This window comes from Polypterus senegalus, chromosome 7 (genome assembly GCF_016835505.1).
Source record: "Polypterus senegalus isolate Bchr_013 chromosome 7, ASM1683550v1, whole genome shotgun sequence".
Classification (NCBI taxonomy): Eukaryota; Metazoa; Chordata; class Cladistia; order Polypteriformes; family Polypteridae; genus Polypterus; species Polypterus senegalus.
The window spans coordinates 135883833-135907607 of NC_053160.1; the positions used below are offsets into that span (position 1 = coordinate 135883833).

A 23775-nucleotide genomic window follows, 5' to 3' on the forward strand; every position below is an offset into this window, starting at 1 on the left:
CAACAAAACTGACTATTATTAAAGAATCAGCATGTAAAATGTAATTATTTATGTACAATCAATAAAAGAGTGATAAGAAGACAAAATGCCCTGGGGCACATGTATGCAGCCTGAGAAACTTTGAGATTTTTGTCTTTACCATCTGCTTTCTTTCAAAAAGAAAATCCATTAGCCAGTAACATAAGGACTGATTGGTACAAGAGTTAGAGGATCTGGGCATACATTCTCAGTGATTCTGGGTGTTGAAGAATGTCATAAAGATCCAGGAGAAGCTTGTTCTGAGTTTCTACAGCTTTTCTATATACAGTATGTTTACCATTTGTGTAATTCATCTTACCTTTATTTAGCCTAATTCCCTTCATGCTGACTCTCACTCAAACTTTAAATGTTTCTTCATTCCTCAGAATCAGTGTTTTGGAATAGATTTGTGTAGTGTATTTCTCCTGAAGTGTAACAACTTCATGCTAAAGACTAAAAATTAGTAAACAGTTCTAGAATTTAGAAATAAATTATGAAATTGAAAGAACATGCTTTCCCATAGTTGTGGTTCCCAATTTAACCAAGTAGTTAACATTTTGCTGATCAAGGAATATCAGTTTCCACTGATGTTAAAATATTAATTGCAAGGACAAATTTGAAGAAGGATTCAGAAACAACTTGCTGGTGGCTCATGAACAATGTATGAGGGAATGTCAGGATGCAACAAGGGATAAAATAAATAATCAGTGAAAAGAACTAATTTTAAAAAATACAACATGTACCTGCTGTTTCATAAATTGAACAGTAGTGGGTAAATGTAGCACAGCTAGGTGAATCATTCTTTACAATGTTCTCCACAAACGCATGTAGGTGTAAAGGCCACACAATTAGAAAACTGACACACATGAGTGCTTGGCACCAGTCACCAGTCTTTAGGGGTTTAATAGTAACGTGCATTTCCTTGCATAGTTTGGTACATTCATGTCTTAGGATGCAAAGTCAGTTCCAATGAGTTATAAATGATGCTGCATAGTCATCTTATTCCTAAAATACATAATTTCTTTCTTAAGTCATTGTTTTTATTTTTTTTTATAGTATAACAAAGTCTCATGAGCAAGGCAATGTTGTTCTTTATATGTCGTGTCCTTCTCATTTACTAGATTTGAACGAAAGCAATATTTATACTTTAGGTCAGTCATTTTCCAACCCTAGGTCATTCTTTAATCTCAATCAACAAATTATGATTTGATTGACATTCTCATGGAAGGACTTTTCAGTCAGTTGAATATTCTGGATCATGGGACAAACAAGGTGGTCTGCTGGCACAAGGTGCTTCAGTGTCCTATTGAATGATTCTTATTTATATTTCCAAACCATTATGTGTACATAAGGATACTTTCAGATTTTTTTTGATTTTTAAGGTATTAAGAAAAACAGTTCAAAATGTCATCGAAATGTTTAAGTGCTAAACAACTGGAAACTTGTGAAAGCTTGTTCGGAACAGTCCCCACATTGATGATGTAAAATCTGTAATTTGGACATACTTTTTAAACATTTTTAGCACTTGATGTAGTATGTACAGTGTTGTAGTCAGTAGTGACGGTATATGTTAGCTGGGTTTAAGTTCACTAATACACTGTACAATGTTTTTCTGTAGCTGTGTCTTTCCATTAAACCAAAACCTGAGTAACAGCCAATCCAGATTGTTTATGAGATTCTTCCAGATGATGTTATGAAACAACTGGATTTCTCCTCTAATGAACTAAAAAGAGAACAGCACTTCTAAGAGCCCTTACTTTATGCAGTTGTAAACATGTTTTGTATTAAGAATGCTATAATTTTAAATAAATGTATTAAATGAAACTATAATTTAAATTTACAAAGCTGTACAGTAGTAACACAGTTTGTGTGATACAATCTTCAAATGTTAATGAAAGTGTAAAAAAGGTTGCATTAGTTCAGTGATTATCTTTCATTTCTTGATAGTAACCTCAAATGTTTGCATAATTAAAATTTTAAGTCACATATTTAAAAAGAAACAAATGTGTGTGTCACACATATCAGCCCATGTAGAAATAAATATGACAATAATCAATTAATCAATCAATCAATCAATCACACCAAGACTTCAGGCAACTAAAAAAGCCAGTATCTTTACTTAATTGTCTGCAAAATACAAATAATACCTTATGTTCCAGCAGGAGAAATTTTAATATTTTCCCATTTTATTCTCTACATACAGCTGAATTAAGTCCCTTGAGATAAACAGATGTGGTTTAATTTAGTAATAACATCTTGTTTTCAAGTGGCGACAAAGTCCAGCTTATGCCGCTGTAAGCCTCTTTTTCTAGTTTTGCCTCAAACATTATCATTTCCCCATTTTTGTATTTTTTTTTTTTACTACAAGCTACATTTTGTACTACTGTTTTCATGGACACAATTTTCAGAAAACAATACAAACAAAAACAAGAAGAAGAAATGAAATATAAAACCAGCTGGAGCAATCCAAGAATTCTGTGGGTTTAATGCAAGAAGTTATGAAATACTTTTGAAAATATTGACATGTACGTTTCTTAATTTTTGCCAGTAAATGCAACATATCATCCTTCACAGAATTGACCTTTTGTGTTTTTTTTCAGGTACTACATGAATTATTGAGGTATGAGCAAAGAGAGTAGTCCAATAAAAATGATTTATTTAAGAAAGTAATCCTGGATTGCTCTCTTTTCTTTGGTTAAAATATATTGACAATAGTCTTCATGTGTGACCTAAAGTTTTCATGGTTATCAAATAGTAAATCTTTATTCTATCAGTCCTTTTTTAAAAATCTGTTGTGGGAGGAAACCAGCATTACCAAGGAGACAAAAATTGCATCTCATATTTTACCTTTTATCTTCTAAAAATCAGGCGGCACAAGCAATAATTGATAATATATATTGTCCAATTTATCCTTTTTGTAAATGCATATAGAATTCCAAATGCTGATTGAGACAATTGGCATATGTTTAATAAAAAGATAAATATAAGCAAGGTCAAAACAGTACTGATTGTAGAAGAAGCATACAGTAGATGTTAGAGGGAAGAGGCCAGATTAACTGACCAATGCCTGGACAAAGGAAGACATCATGACTATTATTATTCCATAATGAACCACTATATTCCCAGAGTAACATCAAACATATAAAGTTCACAACCTGACTAGGTAGTTGCAGAACTTTGCTAATGAAAAGTTCTAATCATATTCTAAGAACCTCTGTGTGTGCATGTTTATCTGTGTATATAAAATGTATATATGGTTCTATCAATTTTTAATTCATACATTTATAGATCAGGTTGTAAACGTCACATATTTAGGTGTTATGTGCTTAAAGGTAAAAGCAGAAAACATTGTGTGTGTACATAATACTAAGCCCTGGAATTTGCTTTAAAAAATTGTAACTTAAGAAAACTTTGGTATTGTATTTTCTTAAATTTATATTCAACTAACTTTGTGCTGTCTCATTCAATGAATGAGAACATTAAATCAGGGCTCTGCCCCAGAATTGAATAAAAAGTAATGCTACGCATAGCAATTAAATAAACTGGATAATGCCAAGTTTGACAAGAAAGAATATGATAGCTTTTATTTTGCTAATAATTAAAAAATAGAAATAATAGTAAAATAAATAAATAAGGGGCTGATGCTGATGAGAGTTGTGCTTCTCTTTCGGTAACCAGCTCCTTGTTTTTTCTTAATTGTTTTTGCTGCCATCTTTTCAAGTATACATTGATTAGGGGAACACAACGGGCTGACTGGCATCCATTTGTGTCACCATTGTCCAAACAGATTACAAGTTCAGTCACATAAAAGTCAAAAGACTTCATAGCTAAATACACAGAATACCTGAGATCAACAAAAGTTTAATATATTAATTTATTCTGAATATTTATTTTTCTTTTTTCTTTTCAATAACAGACACAAGTTTTGCGAAAGATTTGAAGTATGGGTATGTGGTGAAAATGTGGATTGTGTAGGTAATAAAAAAAACAACTTTAGCAATATACACTTGGATAAATATTTAGTGATAATTCAACTTTTGGCTTGGGACTAAAAAGAGAAAACATAACAAGAGACCTACCAACCATTTCAGAAACCTTGTTATTTGGATGTTTCCACTTCACTCCAGATGTTATTTACATAGTTTATGTTTTTTTCATTGGTCACTGTTATTAAGCTGAAGCTTTAGTTATACACAATGGATAACTGCCAGTCATATAATAGCAAGATATTGCTACAAAAGGACTGTTCCATACACTCAATATGATGAAAGGATTGTTTTGGCTGGTTACTATTATTAAAATAAAAAGTGTGTCCGATTTTGTAATAAACGAAAGAAAAAAAAGCAAACATTTGATACTGAAATGTGCAACTGCACAAATATAATATATCCCCACTAATAAGGTAAAACAATGCTTGCTATGACTATATATATACAAATATATATATATAGATACTCTATATAAAGTTATTTATATATATATATACATATATATATAGTCATATAAAATGTATGTATGAAAGGTATACACAAGCTTATTCATTTCACAGATTTGTTTTAGAAGATTCTTAATATTATATATAATTAGAAATACACTTTTTTAAACAAAAAAAAATTGTCTACAAAGAGAAAACAGTTACTTTGTTCAGCAAAGCGTGGATTTTTATTTTAAATTTTATTTTCATGGCTTAGAGTAGTGCTTTTTTCTATACAAAAAAGCTCATTTACCTTCTTTATGTCTATGACCGTCTTCTTCATTTAATTAGCGAAGCTATAAAAAAACACATTCTGGCTTGGATTAACTACAAAAAGCCACAAATGCTTTGCAATTTTTTCCTCTTTTTATGAAAATATAAGCAAAATGTAATGTACATCTCATTTATAGGTAATATTGTAATGCAGACCCAGGTTTTAATAATAAATTATAACTTCTGAGTATCTTTAATTTTATTTTGCTATTTATACATGTGTGGTCCACTTTTTCAATTTCATTTTACTTGTTTATTAATTTTTTTAGAACTAAGCGCCATAAAACAAATGGCTATACTTAAATTCTGGCAGATATATTTGGTGGCCTCTCTTATAAAAGGTCTCTGGGTACTGGGTCTGTCACAACATCTGTACATTTTCTTTAAACGTTGCATAACAGCTTTCTCTTTCAGTAAATAAATCTGCAAAGTCTGGCAAATTTTAAAACCCCCCATCCCCACCCCTCTATTTACATGTAAATACGTTGAACCTGCAACATGACACTATCTATTGCAACATACATTTTGCAAGGGAGTACAGCAAGGAAAACAAGTTAGCAATAAAACCTACTCTGTACAAGTGTTTAGTTGTACAACTCAAGTGCTAGGCTGTTATCTCAGCAATGTATGCTTTCATTGTATTCATTTTTATATAACTGAGGCAAGTTAAAAGTACTTTTACAAAACAGAGTACCTGACTTTTTTTCTGTCAACACACAGCACAAATAATGCATAGGTTCCCCCCCACCCCTCCAGCCCACAGTTTTCACCCGCCCCCAACCCATTCCCCATAATAATGTTACCCCATTAAATGTATAGCACACACACGCTGCAAGGGAAAAAAAAACAAAAAAAAAAAAACACAGCTATTCTATCATGTCGCCCATCCTTCAGAGAGCCTCACACGCTTGACAGAGGGGCTTTCTCTTTCATCTGTTGAGGGCCTGGCAAGTCCAATTGGCGAGTGGAAGTCATTCCTGTGATCTTCACGGTCACTGCCTTCGTAGGAACTACTGCAGCTGCTCAGGCTGTCAACAGGAGACCTTCCGGAGTCGTGGCGTGAGTGCGGCTGTGGGTACCCAGATGGCGTGGTGGTTCGGTCTCTAGGAGGAGAAACAGGTTCTGACTTGATGTTGAGGCTTTGAGTAGAAGGCAGGGAGAGATTTGAACTCTGAGATAAGTGAGTGCTATTGCAAGGTCTGTAGAAGGAAAGGAAACCCAGTTACAGAGTGAGGACCCTACATGGCCATGCACCGCCCTCTAATCCTACAATACTTACATGTCCGATGGAAAGTCAAACCATACAGCACACAAAGTTGATGTAGTGCTTGTGTTTTCTATAAATAAATATGTATATTAAACGTATGTGTTTTGGGTGTAAATTATAATACTACTAACTATAAATATTCCTTTATCCTGGTGTATAACACCAGTGTGACATTTATCAGTCAAAGCAAGAGGTAAATTATAGTAATTAAATTGTCAGAATTGATTCTGAAAAATGTTAAGTATAACAATAGCATAATATACAGTATATTGATTAAATGGTAGTCATTGCTTAGAATTACTAAATAGTTTATATAAATACAATACTTGGTCAAATTTCACATTCTCTATAGTTGATGTTTTTAATAAAAGGTAATGTTTAACCTAGTGAAATTATAGCATCCATGGAAATAGTGCGATACTGTGTAAGTATGTGAATAGTTTGAATTGTCAACTTGGTGGTTGGTTACTTAAAATTTCCTGTGAAAACAATTTCTTGTATTTCAGAAGCTGAATGGGTAGTAAATATACTTAATGTTGTAAAAAAGTATCATTAAATGAATAAAAGGAAAGCTGAACAAAAATAAACAATTTTAGCATCACTTCATAACAAATGTTTTATGTGTAAGTGTGCTTATCTGAATCATCCATTTGGAGTGAACTCCATTCATGACATTCATTCTACTTATTGTAAGTATTAATGATAGCAGGTGGTTTCAAAGCTCCAAGAATCCAGGTTTAATTTCCTGCCTGGTCACTGTTTATACAGGATTTAAAAATTCACTTTGTGCTCATGTTGGTTTTCTGGGTACTCTTGCCCTTCATAAAAGGTACCCCAGCAATTCTCGTCTGGCCTGGTGTGAGTGAATGTGGGTGTATTCCTGAGTTTGTCACATCTAGACCTGGTCCCTGCCTTATGTCTAAAGGCATTGTCTCTGTATAAGCCGGTTGTGTTAAGGTGGATTTGGAAAACTCGAACTACATTCAGCTCCCACAGTCTGAGACTGGATTACTTTACGCTAAAGTTACATTTTTACGAACAATCTTTGAAAGCTCTTATGTGGAAGATAGGGTCAGTTGAGTTTTTGTACACCATATTATTCAATTTATAAAGGAAGGACTTAAGAAATGTGGAGTAAGAAAGAAGATAGGCAGATAATTGTAAACAAATGTATAGAAGAAGGCAATAATAACAATATTTCGCAAAACAAAAAGCAATGAAATACAGAATAATAAAAAGAAACAAAAAACACCATGCTATTATCTGAAAGTAAGTTCTACAATTATTAAAAAATGTCTTAATAATCCAAAAAGAAGCTGCTATGTACATAAGAGAAGAAAAAAATAAAGAATTCCTCTTTTATGAGAGTTAGAACAGAACATAGATATACAGTACGTACAATCTGAAAAGCGTTATATATAATTCAGGGTTTTGAGGTGACAGAGACTACTCTTGAAGCATTGGGTGGAAGGCAAGAACCAACCTTGGATGGGTCACTAAGACCCCCCCCCCACTATTTGTCTATAGCCAATATGGTGTCACCAATCAAACCAGCTTGCATGTTGTTTTAGATGTGGATTGAAAACCTGAGTAACCTGAGGATAACACACACAGAAACAAGCAGACTGTACAAACTCCACATACAGAACTTACTGTGCACAATATTTTTAACCCAGGAAGGTAGACCCTTGAGTCACTAACACTATGCACTGCATCAACAAGTCGAAATAGAACACTATTACTTTTGGTGCCCGACTAATAAGAGATTTTTTAGACCAATACTGATATTAATATGTGGGCAGCAAAGACAACAGATTATCGATACATTCTGTACCAATATTCCAGGTGTGTTTATTAGGTTTTCCAAGATAAAAATGTGAATGAAAAGAAAAAGTTTATTGTATTGTGTTTTTATGAGTAGGTGAACATGTTTTAATTTAACATTCAAACAGATTAAATGCTAGTTTTTGTTTTGTTATTTAATAAACACAAAGCATAGAGAAATCTGATGTTTGTCACTCTGTCTTAAGTGGACACGGCAGGTGCCATGTGCACAAATACTTAATTGGTAAATTGAAGCTCATACAGATAATGCTAAAAACCTTGCTGGCATAAATATAAACTTCACTAACAGCAAAAAGTCTTGAATTATGGACTCTATTCTGATGATTACACGACGTAGGAATTTTTTTTTTAATTAATAAATGAATCAGTGGACATGCATGTATCCTGAGAGATTCTTGTATTAATTAGATTAATTAAACTGAAATATAAACTGATTTATATTTATGTAAATGGGTAAATTTGTGCATGGGATTAATAAAATGTATCTAATTTAATCTAATCTAATAATATGTATTATTTAATGAACAACATTATTGTTATACAACCAGGACTGTGCTTATCACAGGCATATTCAAGTTTATTTATTTACTTTTACTCTTGTTTAACTTTTAAAAGCTTTATCAGTTTGATTTACACAAATTATGACTTCTAAATGAAACAGTACCTGTTTATTAGACTTGAGAGTTTAGTGGAATGTTTAAATTTACTCATCTCCCAAACTCCTACTTGTCATAACATGGATGCCAATCTCTCATATTAGTAGATTTCAAATGCAAGAAGTCAAGTGCAAGGAAGGAGAATAAGCTATGACAGTAAACTAGGAAAGTAAATGGACAACCATTGTAAAAGAAGTATTTGAATTGAATTGAATTGAATTGAACTGAATTCCTTTATTGTTATTGTATGGTACAATGAGACTCAATATGTCACTTCTCCATAAATGAATTTTCCTATAAAATAATATGATAAAAAACAATGGACAGTGCAAACGGTTCATAAAGTGGCTCAGGTTGTGCAATATTATGGTTGTAGTGCAAGTTTATAGTGAGGTAATTGAAATTATAAGTACAAACAGTTCTACCGGGAGCACTTGATGGACTAATAGAGTGTGTTTATGTTTAATATATAATGCAATTTAATAACATAAACAACATAAGGGCACAAATCATAGATCATAATATTGGAAAGTTTTGACATTTAAAAACAGTACTATATCACTTTGATATACAAAAATAAAAAAAAATTCTAATGGAGGAATGTTTATCTCACTCTCACAGTGTACATGCATTTCAAGCAATCCCTGTGGCATAAACAGAAAAATGTCTAATAATTTGAAGGTGAAACTTGACGTGACTTTTGAAACAGAGATGATCTTAATTAATAAGGGAAAACCTTGTGCATTCCTAGAGTAGGCTGTGCAAAAACCATTTTGGCAGGGGTGAAGACAATGGGGAAACATAAAAACATATGGAATAACAGCATTTTACCATGGAAATTATTAATTAACAGTAAGTAATGTAAATGAATGATTTTAAACATTCTCCATAAAAATTTGAATTATTATTTTCATAACAATGAATGTGTGTAAAGCTTAGCGCTTTTTAGCAAATGGAATCATTTAGCATGTACACTGTTAATGCTGAATTTTCAAACTGTGGAATTCTTATACTAAAAAAAATAACCTAATGAATGTGATTGGAGGAATTTCACCTTCGTAACATTGGTGGAGGTTCAACTGATGCTGATATAGAGACCAAATATGGCCCGATATGTTGGTACTTGATATTATTGGACAGGCCCTATTTTATAACTTTTAATTTGATAACAATTAAAAACTTTAATTTATAACAATTTTTTGAAAATCTTAAAAAAAAGAGAAGAGTAAAATAATATGAACTAGTGAAATAAAGTTGAAACAGATAAGAAAAACAAATAAAGTAACCCTTTCATAGAAAGTTAATCGAAACCTATGGGCTTGATGAAATAATAGAACAAAATATTACATTTAAATGCTATCACTACAATAATATTTATTATAAACGCACATATTTTTGCATAAATTACAAATAATGGGATTTTAAACCTAAAATATATTTTTTTCCCTAGAAGAAATGTTTAAATTAATTAAGTGTATCTGATGGACTAGAGCAGTGTTTCTCAAATAGTGGGGCTCCATTAAGGGGGGTGCGTTTGACCTCGGGGAACATGCTTTTTTATTTTTCTTTTAAATTTTTTTTGAATTTAGAATGCACTTTAAATCTTTTCTGTTACATTTAATAAAGCTATTCTTTGTTTTAAATTGGTCCATATTTCTTTCTTTTTTTATTCTCTTATACGTTAATAAGGATACAATGTTATGCAGAGGTGTACTTATAACAATTTTATAGACAAATGATACTATTTATAGTCGCGTGGGGGGCACAAGATGTTTTCTTCTTCCTAGGGGGGGCATGACAGAAAATAATTGAGAAGCACTGGACTAGAGGAAGAAAATCAAAACCAGATGAAGGGCAAGTATATAAGGAAGACATCAGATCTATGTCAGCAGTGTAAAGTGTTTCTGGTTAACCAGATTGCCAGTATTTTCCCTTATGACTGCTAAAATAAATATGTTTTATAATGCAGATGTATTTGAATGTTCACTTCTGATAGCTAGATATTAAAACAAAGAATTTTTTTTTAATTATTAGAAAAATAGAAGTATTACACTTTTCTATGATAAAATATGACCTATGCTTTCTTAACAACTCCTTATATACTGTGGCAGTTGTTTAAAGCTCACTAATCTTCATATTAAACAAGATTTAAATTGATTCATTGAATACAAAATACACAAATAAGCATTAAGTTCCTAAATAAGCTTAAATGCGTACAAACCGTATGTATGGTGTCCTATTACACTGAATACGTAAACTCTGAGTTTATGGAGTCAGTCTGGTGCTGGTGAGGGAATGTGTGCATGTGCCCTACACTGGACTGGCATCCCATCCAGATTTGGTTCCTTTCTTAAGCCCAGTGCTGTCAGTATATGCACCAGTTTTCCATGACCTTAATTTAGTGACACAATGAAAAGGCAGATAGATGGATTCTTGTCTTTCCTTAGTATAAATCTATTTTGGCAGTTTTTGTGTAAAAGCTGTTTTGTTCTTTTTTGAGTGACTTGAACGCTTAACTAAACAATTAAAATGGCACGAAACAAAAGATAATATTTATTGAGTATTTTTTATTTAATAGTACATTCTATATAAATGTGTGTCTTCATAAACATGTATGCATACAAATTCATGCTTCTAATAATTTATTACCAAGGTGTCCAAATATTCTAATTTATTGACAGATATTTTAAATCTAATCTTCATCTTTTTTTCGTTACTCTTCCCCCATCATGAGATACTTTGTTCTATCAATGACTGCATACAAGCAATGTTGACCAGGTGCAAGATAATTGTACATGTGGTAGGATGCACAGATAGACCTTCTCAGTCTTATGCGCACAAATCCACAAGATCAATCTAGGAAAATTAAATAACCAACAACACAGCTGAGAGATCAACGTTAGATGAACATAAGTATAACATGCATCTTCATAAAGAAATTCAAAGATGGGAACTGTTCACTCCAAAGACACAATACGGACAACTGTGCTACTGTAACACTTCATTTTATTTTATTTCTTGTGCACGCATAGTGCTGGGACTCAGGCTTATTTTCCACATGGACTGCATTCAGTTTCGAGTGTGTATGTTACTCACATGTTTGCATGGATTGGCTCTGAAATATCTGGTTTACTTCTACAGTTTACAGACATACTGTCAGTTTGATTGGCAACTATGAATTAGATGATGTGAGTGAGTCACATGGTTCTTGCCAAGGTGCACCCATTGCTGCCATGACAGGCTCAGCTTACCATGACCTTGCATTGAAAAAAGCAGGCAGAAAAAATGGAAAACACACAGACAAAAACAAAAGATAAGAGCAGCTAAGTATAGAGTATATTTACCCTAACTGGCCAAGAGCTGAATGCTGCATGTTTTGCAAATGTTGTTGTTGCCAGCCTGTCACTGATCCCAAATGAAGAGTGCTAGCACTGTTGAATCCTGAGAGTGACGATAAGTCTGCACTGGTCAATGAATATTCTGCAATTACAGAACATAAAAGAATAAAATGGATGAATGCACTTTTTTCTTTTTAAGAATACAACAGAGAGGAAAATCACGGGTCAATTAAAACTATGTGCTGAAATATATCACAAGAAGGGTTATCAATTAAAAGACTAAGCATTTTCAGCAAAGTAAAAATCAATGAAAGAGTCATAATCTATAAAAAGATAGCTTCACTGGTTCAACTCACTCAACTTGGACTTTCGTCAATCCAATATACTGTATATATACTGTATGAGATTATGTACAGGTATATAATATACTGTTTATGTGTGTTACATGACTTTTCAGACATGTGAATAACAACATAAGAAAAAGAAGAAGATATTTCATTTATATGGTGCTTTTCAAGTTGTTCAAAGTGTTTTACATAGATTGCAGGGGGCTGTCTCTTAAACCACAACCAATGGTTAGCATCTACCTGGAAGATGCGGCAGCAGTCATTTTGCACCAGTATGCTCATCAGACATTAATTATTGGTGGTGATGGGGAGTAATAGACAGTTAGCCAGTTAGAGATAGGGGATGATTAGGAGTCCAGAATGACCAGGCTGTAATGGGCAATTTAGTCAGGACATCAGGAAACAACCAAGTCTTTACAAAAGATGCCCATGATTCTTTTAGGGAGTCCGGATCTCATTTTATATGTCTCATCTGAAGGATGGTAACATAACACAATCTTTTTAGTAATAGAGAGGAAAATGTAAAAGTACACATTCTTAATGTAAATAGAGTTATGCACAATGTGTCTACACATATAGATACAGCGATACAAGTGGATGACTCTTTTCATAATATAATCATTTATTTAATAAAGTAAGATTAGTTTGAATTATATTCTGTTACGGAAATGAAATAAGATTTATTAACTAAAATTGATAGTAGATATATCTGATCCATAGAAACGTCGATTTACTTTAGTTGCATGGCAACTATTTAGGGGGCTGTTAATACATATTAACTCATCACAATATTATACAATAGTGTAGTCTGTCTTGGACCATAGTGTATGTGTTCTCTGTTAAAAAGTCAGTCATACTTACCAGTACCATATGTAGTAGAAATGGCTGATGGGTATCCACCCATTCCTTGCCCTGGTAAAGTAGGCGTTGCTACAGAAACCACAGGGGTAGCCAATGATTGTGCAGACTGTGAGTTATTTATTCTCTGATTCTGCAATAATACATATGAAACGGAACTTTAAGAACAAATATTTACAAATTTGATTTAATACATTTCTAACTTGAACAAAGGACAAAAAGAACATTTGTTTTTAGCCTTTCAAAAATTCAAATTTAAATTAATCATTTAACATGCGGCTCCACTGAACTTTGCCAACCCTATCATTTACAACACTTTTGGAGACTATCGGTCACCATAGTAACATTTTGCATCACTGTCTCCATGGCAACAAGAGCAGCACAAGTTAAAAAAATGGTTACTTAATTTTGGTAGCAAAAGGAAAGAATGAAAAACTCAAAAGGTGTATAACCAGCTACAGGATTTGTTATTCAGCGTGCAAAGTGCTATTCAAATACAAAAATAGACTATTGATTTTCACATATGCCTAGAGAGTAAAACATAAATGCTCTAAATCTGATTTGGAGTGATTATCTCTGCAGAATATAGTGTAGTTCATCAATTGGTCAGAAGATGGCAGACTTGCATCTTCTATTGTGGTTAAAGTGCTAAGCCACATGCATGAAATCATTAGTAGCATTTTCAGAATATTCCCTGGTGAACTAAGGGGTTGATGCTGTGACTGTAGGGTAAAAAATGCTCCCACTTACCAACAGCAGGTCAACATCCTCTGACTGACAGCACAGAAAGGGAGCAATAAGTAATAATTAGTTTATTTAGTTAAGTGAAGTAAAAGTGGGCTTGTATTTTAGAAACATTGTCTAGTATTCTTTCTAATGCAGCAAACTATATTACATTTAGCAGCCTCTGTTTGGTCAGAATGCTGACAATTCCGGGTTATTGACTGTTTATAATGTAAACACCAAATTAAGACAATACTCTAGAGTTTTGCAACTTTTTTTTAACTTTTTCCAGGAGAATTTAATATTTTAATATTTAAACAAATTGTCAATTTCATTTCTGTATTTGTAAACATTTAGATCTACTGATAACAGGAAGTAGTCCACTTTCTAGTTTTGCTCATGCTTTTGTACAAAGCTTCTGCTTATTTCTAAGTGCATTTCAAAACATTATTATGTGAATGGCCCTCAACAATACTTCTGCATTAGAGCCTTTGTTAATTAAGTTACATTTTTGGTTTAACATGCACAATGAATGGGCCTATTATAACACTGTTGTGCTTTATGACTGAAGCCTGAATGGCTGCTTCCAAATATTTCGTGATCATTCTGTTCCTGTTCTTATTAACACTGCCAAATGTTTTGGGGAATTTGGGTTACAATCTGATGACCAAATCCATAGTGCCACAAAATATAGTGAGGCTAGTGCTTGAACACAATGTTTTGGTCAATTACTCTCATTCTGCTGTACTGTACCTAAGCAATAGAAATACACAGAGTTGCTTATAGAAATAAATATCAATAAAAATAATTCACCGTGTTGGGGCAGTGACATAGAACACTTAACCTAGTAGATTCAAACACTTAGGTTACATATCCTGCTGTAGGCTGTTTACCCGGGCCGCTAAGCAGTCAGGATGAATATCACAATTTTGCATGCCAGGTCAGCCATTGTGTCAATGAACATAAATCTCTAAACTCATGTTGGGAAAAAATGTACACAAAAGAAACTTGGTTTATATTCATTGTAAAATGATGTAGTAAAACAAGCATATTTTGGAAGCTGGTAAGTATAGATAAACAGTAAATAACTACCTCAAAACTACCTGATTATGGGTCTTCTAAATAATATAGGCATGACCATGTTTTGTTTCTGTTAATTTAAACCCTACTATTTACATTTAAATACCCTCTGTATATAAAGACGTATTTTCCTTGGAGTATACCATTTTTGCAAATCATTTATCTTTTTTGACACTATTCAACTTATTACATCACAAGAATTAAGCATTAACTCTTCCACACAGTTTACAAGTTTTGACCACTTGTTTTTGTTACAATGGTAATCTGTCTGGGCTCATGGGAGCCCAAGGCAAGAAGACTCTGCACAAAAACAAACTAAGTTGGTTTAGAAATGCCCTTTCATTTTAAAACAGAATTTCAAACATAAATCCACACGACCACAGGGAGAATACAAAAAAACTACACAGATAACATTCAAACAATGAACCTGGAACTGGAACACCATTACATATTTCTTAGATTTACAGACTGTATATTACTTCTAAAATTAATAGAATAACATATTGGATCATAATAATACAAGATTCTTACTATTGATGGCATTGTGTTCTTGGAGCCTGGTGGAATGAGCACTCGGAGGTCTGGCTTGCGGTTATTCATCCCCAGGTTCATTGGGGGCGGTGATTTTGCTTGCAAGTTCTTGTTCATGCTTCCAGGCGAGACCAGCAAACCTGGTGAGTTACGATGATTTCCATACCCATTTCCTGTATGAGAAGAACACCTTAGATATTAGATGAAAAACTGAATCCTGTACGATATCCTGGCAACATCTGGTACAGTAAAGGATGGTTTTGCAGACTATTCACTTACACTGGGCCAATTTATAATCAGAAGTCAACTTAACATTACGGATCTCTGGGAAGTAATGGCAAGCTGTAACGTCCAGAAAATCCCACACAATTTTGGTAAAAACGTGCAAACATAGGCAGTGAGGAATTTGGGGACTAAACAGAGATCTCTGCAGATGTGAAGCTTTGTTTCAATTTGTCCAGCCTCCTACCAAACCTTTATAACTGAATCAACAAATGTTTTTCTCTACTTCACGTTTCTAATAATCACATATAAAATGTGAAAATCAGCACAATCATCTCCTGCAGTAAGTCAAAGAAACCATCATTTCTTTCTTAAATGGGTGTATTTGGCCATTTTTTACTTAAAAATACATAAAATGAAATTTCTGAAGCAGGAGACTAGGTTTACCTCTTTAAATGCATACTCTATGCTTAATATATAGGAATTTATTTTGATTACTTTCCAAATTGGCTTTTTTCCCCATTTCTCTTATTGCCCAGATATCCACAATCCCTACCTACAAACAAAGTTAACATTTCATAGTTTCCCTACATATACCATTGGGAAAGGACTGTAACAAGGTCAAAAGTTTTCAAGAGATTTAGATATTTTTTACAATTCTGCAAAAGATTTCACAGCTTTCAGAGCAATGTCTGTGTGTGTGTTGAGGGATGCAATTCTGTGGATACAATAGTTAAAAAAATTACCAGTTTTGCCAGCATTTTAAAATTGTCCCTGAAGATTTTTCTCTACAGATATACTATATACAGGGTGAGTCATAATTTGAATGGTGGAAACAATTTATCCACAAATCATACTTCATATATGCAAGATGATTTACAGGAATGTCTCAACCTGTTCGCCATCATGTTCAACACACCAAAACCAACAAACAGCAGTACCATTTAAAGCCCGGACACACAGTTTGCGGGGAACAAATGATACCACAGTCCGTATTCTGCCCTTCTGGTCATTGATATCACAAACTTTCCTGCTATACACGCGCTCCTTCACCATACCCCATAACCAGAAACCACAGGGTGTCAATTCAGGGGAGTGTGGAGGCCATGGTAATGGTCCACCACAACCTATCCATCGACCTGGAAAGGTGTGGTCGAAATAAAAATAATCCATTAGTGTTAACATAATTTTGACTCACACTATATACAGTATATATATATAAATATATATCATAGTTGTACTTTAGGAAAGTATTGTGAGTGTTTAAATATTTTGACTTGAGTCTTTGAGTTTGTTATGTATATACCTGCTTTAGGCACCCCTGATTGGACAAGATCTGACCACTTTCGAAGTGTTCTATTTCTGTGCACTCATCTGTGCTTTAGGATGTGATTCTCAAACATGATGAATCCAAAAAGAATTATTCCATCTGAATTTGAGATTTACATTCATTACAAATATTCATTATTTTATTGTGTCCCCACTTCAGTACAATTGGGGATAGAAAATATGCATTTTTAAACAAGATATGATTCTTTCATTTCATTGGGCACAATAAAATATGGATCTTCATTATTTAAATATTTTTATAAGCAACTAAACTGGCATATATTATATAATTAATATATTAAAATTTAACATTGTTGCAGATGGCCGGCGTCCTTATCCAGTCAGAACATCTCTGTAATGGAAGGAGCAGGGGAGAGAACATGCACAGGGCATTAGCCACTTGGGTCGCTATGGTACTGCAGGTTCCCACAGGGCTTCATGGGAGTTGGACTTTGGCACAGCCTTGTTGGGTTCCCTGGATGCCACCAGGGGGTGCTGAGTGGATTGCGGAGCCTTACTTTGTTGGTCTTCCGCCTCACCTGGATGTGATTCTGTACCACACTATTGCGCCACCAGAAGTACTCCCAGGTGCAGCATAAAAGAAGCCCGCTGCCTCCCAGAGTTGGGAGGTGGAGGACAAATCTTACTGGAGAAGGATTGGAGGTGGAAGACAAAGACAGACACAGAGACAGAGAGAAAACAAAGGGTTGCAGAGTGTGCTTTGTGCTGTTGTTACTGTGCTTACTCATGCTTTACCCCGTGATTGTGCTGAGGGAAAGGATTTGGGAAGAGTTGCTCACTAAATAAAGCATTTGTGTTGTGCTGGACTTGTGCCTCGTGCCTGACTGTGTCAGGTTTGGGGAGCTGGTGCATCCCCTGCTGGCCACAACATATATTGAAGTAATAACTAAACCTGATAATTGTGGACTTCTTTGGTATTCTTTTATTATCCATATACATTTAAATTGAGTAAGGTACACATTTTTGCCCTAGCAAACAATCCACATTTTGATTATATCATGAACATTATAGAAGAAAAAAAACTTTGGTTCATATGCTAAAATACATCTTGCATAAGACAACACTTATATTTGTCCATTTCACTTTATCTTTTTGAATATATACTGAGAATGTACATTCGTCATAGCTGTACAAGACTAGTGGTGAGGCCAAACTTTAGAAATCATACTTGGTCTGAAAACCATGCAGTCTTCTTCAGCTGGAATAGCAAATCCACATCAATAGTAAACCATACAAAAAAAAGTATCAGTCCTAGTTTCTCAGATTTTTTCATGATAAGGAAGGAAGTATGAAAAAGTCTGTCAATGTGCTGTGGTACAATATAGCAATTGCATTACTAAGTGAGAAGTTCTAAGTTGCACATCACAGTTTATCAGCTATCTGTAGCAATGTAATATAATTATTAACATCCACCAAATGGCCTACTTGTTCACACTGTGGTTTCTTGCATGTTCTTAATGATACAAGAATTACAGACCATAGGCTTTCTTCTCTTAAAAGGAGTGAAAATTGCAAATAATATAACCTATTCAATAATCCTAAAATAAGCCACGAGTTTATAAAAGACTCATTTTTTCTTATGTTGTCTACCATTTAATTACAAAAACTCCAACAAAAAATAAATTCTTGTATACAAGTAACATTTTGAAACTACTGTATATCTAGTGAAAACTACATTTATGTCCACTAATATTTTTCTGTCTCTTTTGACTTGACTGATATTTCATTCATTTTAAATAGTTATAGCTCTTACATTTTCAGACTGTGCCCACAATGTGATATTTTGTGAAAAGCACTATAATCTTGTTGTATTTATAATGATATGTTGCTTCAATTTATTTGTATATTTATTTTTGAAATAGTTAATATTGGCAATATGTGAATTTCCCCTTGGGATTAATAAAGTATCTATCTATCTATCTATCTATCTATCTATCTATCTATCTATCTATACAAAGATTATGTGCAGGACAGAACTAAGACCTTGGCACAATTTGTGAAACGGAACAAACACAGTCTGTTAATATAGCATACTGTATATGATACAGAAAACATATTGGTCCATCAAATGCAATCCATCCATTCTACCGTACAATGCAAACAGTATTAAAATGACATTTAAAGTGTAAATAAGGTTCTGTTTGAACTATATAAATACAGTATATGTATTGATTTTTAATGTAAAATAGGCACATTTGCTGTGACAGTGGTACACAAGAACAAAAGGTTATAACTGAACAATAGGTTAAAGTTACAGCAAGGCAATATATCAAGAGTCCAACAAAAAACAGAGGAGCACCTTTCCAGAAGGCTTTTTTTTAAACTAACAGATACCACTAGAGGGCAGCAGCCCCATTTCAAAAAAGTACAGTAAGTGCCAGATTGTGACATTATGGGGACACTTTGTTATGGGAAGTTTATCTGGAGACTGGCACAAAAAAATGCCCTAAATCCTGTTTATTCCTTAGAAAAGTAATGACAATCAAGAAATCTGGGGGCCCTGTGAGCTAGTAGAACAAGGCTCCTACGCAGCCTTACAAATTAAAGGGAGTAAACATCTGGGTTTGCACTGAGTTCCAGTAATGTTTGAATCTGGAGACTTTGGAGATTCATTTCTGGAATAACCACTGACCTGGATGATTTGACAGGCACATGAGTTACCCATATGGATAACAGAGAGGCTGGATTTGAGTTGAAATAATAATCCTCTCAGTAGCAGAGAAAACATGCAACCACAAACAGAAGAGCAGACAAGGTGGTGGGGAAAAAAGACTTTAAGAAATGCATTTAATTGGCAAAGTGGAATAGCTACCACATTTCAGAGCAATGTCCTGTGTTTCTGGAAAAGTATTAGGGTTTTTTGTGTATGTGTGTGTGTGTGTGTCCTGCAAGTTCTATGAGTTACCAAAATAGCACAATTTTACAAAATGTAAAACTTTACTGGTACTTGCAGTACATTCTTCAGATGTCTTAATTGATACTGAAGATTAATTAATTCCAGTTTCTTATAATTGCAACTTCATATTAAATGATCAGCGTATGCCTCAAGTTATACATTAATTTGTTAAACAAAAAATAAAAAATGTAGCTTATTAAAGTGACAAGACAATACCACTGAATATGAAATATAAAATGTGTGTAAGTAAGATGGTAGGACTTTTCTCTAAACAGTCCAGGGCTACAGAAATGCCTGGGTTCATTCTAAAAACAATTTATTTTTGAAATTATTAACTACCATATGGGATTTGATAAAAAATATATATGTATTTTTTCATCCATTTTCCAGAAATCCCTTTTCCATTATAAATTCATGGGGAGCTGGAATCTATCCTAGAGAAATCAGAAATGCAAAAAAAAAAAAATACATTTAATCAAAACACAGTAAGTCTGTCAGGGGCAAACAACTCTACCAGATCAATCACTTTATCTGCTTTAAACCATGTATTTATGCAAACTTTTTAAAGCTCCCATCCTGTTTTTTTCTGGCCAACTTGGGAAGTTCTCAGGAGCTGGCATCTGCATTTACTTTCTTTTAAAGTCTGAGTGCAAAGTGACAGAATCCATGCCCCACTTAAAAGTGGGAGGAATGATATGTCAGATGCAAATACATTTTCTAATCATATATTACTAGAAAACGAAAGACAGATGTTCTCCTAAAAAATGTAACCTTACATTTTTGTTTAATTTGAAGCATGGGTTTTGTTTTTAAATGACAGTTTTCAAGTTACAATTTGTAACTTGAAAAGGAGATATACAATTGCAAGACTAAATTACAACAGAAAAATACTAGGAGATAATTTAAATTCACATGGTTATGTATATCAAAGCACTTTATAATGCCGGGTTAGTACCATAAAATGAAAAGTAACATATGCTGAATATCTAACTAAACGACAGCATTTTGGAAAAATTAGGTGGATAGGTTTGGCAAGCTTCATTGGGCAGAATGTCCTGTTCTCGTCAATGGTTTTCCTGATTATTCCAACATAGTGTCCTGGGAAACTATTGGGCTTATTGTGCCAAGTCAAATATGTTGCCATATACTTCTTTAATTATTATATTTTTAAACACTATAATGTATAGAATACCATATTATATTAAAAAAAATCCTGAGCTGTGATTCTTCTCAGCTTCTGATATGGGTTGGCATCACTGTTGGTGTTGCTACCTTAAAAATTCATTTACCTGGGTTCTACCACAAGGTGTGTTGCTGCTTTACAACTTCAGGGGCCCGAGTTCCATCAGAAGCACAGAAACAACTTGTTTCGAGTTTGAATTTTCTTTACATGTTTCCATAAGCCTTTCTTGGGTATTCAAGTACTATAAAATTCATGCACTGGTAGTTTCAAATTCACCTGACAGAACTGATAGTGTTTGTGGGTGTTTATACAGAATTATGTCCTATGATGGAACGGCATCTTCCTTACACCCAGTACTTCTGGTTTCAACTCTCCATGGGCCAGTACTGGAAAATGTGGGTTCATCTCATTCTCAGATGTAATTAATCAAATTCAGACATTCTAAATATTGTTTAGAGTAAAACTGAGCTTCAATGGTGCTTCCTCCCAGCTCTTGGAGACTCTGTTCCATTCATAAACAGTATTAATACTCTACATGTGCCTGCAAAATTTTCTGTGTAGGTGCTCTAAATTTCCCCTCCATCTTTCCAAACATATGTGTAATTAGTTAACTGGCTACTTTAAATTCATTCACTTTGACTTAATGAAGGTGTATGTATGAGTGTGCAGTGTGAACAACTGTCGCCAAAGGTGGGTTTAGCACCTGCCTTGTATACCAGTATACCAGGACAGGCTGAAGCCTCCTGTAACCCTAAAACTGGACTATAGTTGCACAGATCAACATATTTTAGAAACACAAGCAAACATTTTTGAACATTTTAGTGGTAACATTTGAAAGGTAAAAGAGTTTGGTGTGCTTGTGCATACAGTAGGTGGAGAGTTGAAACAAGCGGTAAGGTGTAACAGTTCGAACATGTTGGAGAGGTGAAAAAAAGTAATTCTGTTGAGCTTTGTGCTGCCTTTGCTACATTAAGACTCTTGGTTTATTTCTGTTGAGTACCCCAGAGACTGTATGAGCACTGGTATGCTATTTTCCCTTCTAGATTGAGAGAACCTACTGTTGTCACTCTCACTCCCACTGTTAGTGTTAACAAAGGTTCCTATCAGGAACGCCTCTGCTCTTGCTTACATCTGCCACACTATTATTTCAAATTAATCACTCAACTGCTGTAACAAGTGTGTTTGTTTCCATGGAAACACCTTCAATATTGCCTGCATTTCTTAAGGAAGTCTTAATTTACTGTTTTTAATGCATACAATAAAACTGTGACTCCTGCTCCAAATAAAACAACATTAATGGTATTTCAGTTCATCTTAGAATAATTCAGAAAAAAAATTCTGAATGCTGAATATGTTGAAAAAGAAGGCAATATACAGAGGAAAGCAAGTTCACTGATATGGAACTACACTAATTGACAGTAAATGCTTCACAGAATATTCTAAAATTTATTTATAGGATAATATATTGTATATCTTGTGTGAAAAAGAGCCAGCATCTAGAGATATTTTAGGAACAGTGGAGTGGTTTGGGGGAAAAAAAAAATTAAAAGTACCTTTACTATTGTTCCTCTAGCAAGAAAATCATATATTACACTATATTTGCAAATTACTCTCAACATTGTCACAATCTCAATGTAACCTTATTATAATGTTACATATTGTTTCATGTTTTTGAGGTACTGTATATTTGTAATCATAACCCAACTACAATGCTTACGCCATAAAATCTGAGCAACAACTGGCATCATCATTAAGTTGCCTTCCAATGCATGAAAGTCTCATTATTTTATTTGTGATAACTACAGAACAAAAAAAAAATCTGGGATGCTCTGACTATAACATGTATGTTTATTAGGGGCTCCCATAAGTGCACTGACCTTCAAATAAAAGTCCATCTCTTCTCTATGGATAAATAGACATAAACAATGAATCACTTTTTCATTCCCTGTTTTTTGTCTTTTCTATTGTTGTATGTCTTCCTACTGCACTGTCTAAATCTACAACATTTATTTATGCATTATTTTTTACTATACTTTTTTCTAAAGGTTTTGTAAATCACTTTGAGCAGAGTGGCATAATGATAATTAATGCTTTATTTTATTTTTTAAATGTAGGTGTTTAAAATTTGCAAAAGTATTGGTTTTTAACATGCTCTATTATGGCTGCTTTTAATTCTATATTTACGTTTTATTAGAGGCATATTCATTTTTGGTTATTCCTTCAAGATTTCACTTTAATTTTCACATGTATCACTTTTTAAAATGTGAAATGCTCTTCAATATGAGTTTAATAATCTTATTAAATAATGAGTTCATTGACAACATAATGTAACACAAAAAAACAAGAAAAAAATTACAGTTTGTAATTTTTAAAATAAAAATATTGCCTTATTGATAGTACCTGTTTTGCTGATCATAAAACCTGAACCGTGTAAAGGAAGAAATACACTAAAGGTTCATTAAGCAGATTTCATTATTTTTGTTTCTTTAACAATAATAAAAATTGATTTCATGTTTGGAATCACAAGTTTTGGTACGCTATATGTTAGATATATAAAATAATGAATGTTTTTTTTGCATTCTAAAAGTGATTATTGCTGAATTCAAACAAAAGCTACTGGTAAGCAAAATTGATCCACATACATTTGTCCTGATTTCACTGTAGCAACTGGTATCAAAAGTAAAAGCATTATATCCTTTGATGGTACACTGACT

The 23775-nt window shown here is 33.5% G+C and overlaps 1 protein-coding gene across 10 annotated transcripts in view; it reads right to left on the reverse strand.

Moving 5' to 3' along the window:
- Positions 1-2111: 2111 nt before the first annotated feature.
- mef2cb (myocyte enhancer factor 2cb) overlaps positions 2112-23775 on the reverse strand; it is a 189316-nt gene continuing 167652 nt past the window's right edge. For all 10 annotated transcript variants that reach the window (XM_039759321.1, XM_039759324.1, XM_039759322.1 and 7 more), the window contains 4 exons: positions 15411-15583; positions 13080-13209; positions 11878-12013; positions 2112-5964 (listed from right to left, as the gene is read on the reverse strand). In XM_039759321.1, coding sequence (XP_039615255.1) covers positions 5640-5964; positions 11878-12013; positions 13080-13209; positions 15411-15583 — 764 coding nt within the window. In that variant the 3' untranslated portion in view covers positions 2112-5639. The remainder of the gene's footprint in view (positions 5965-11877; positions 12014-13079; positions 13210-15410; positions 15584-23775) is intronic.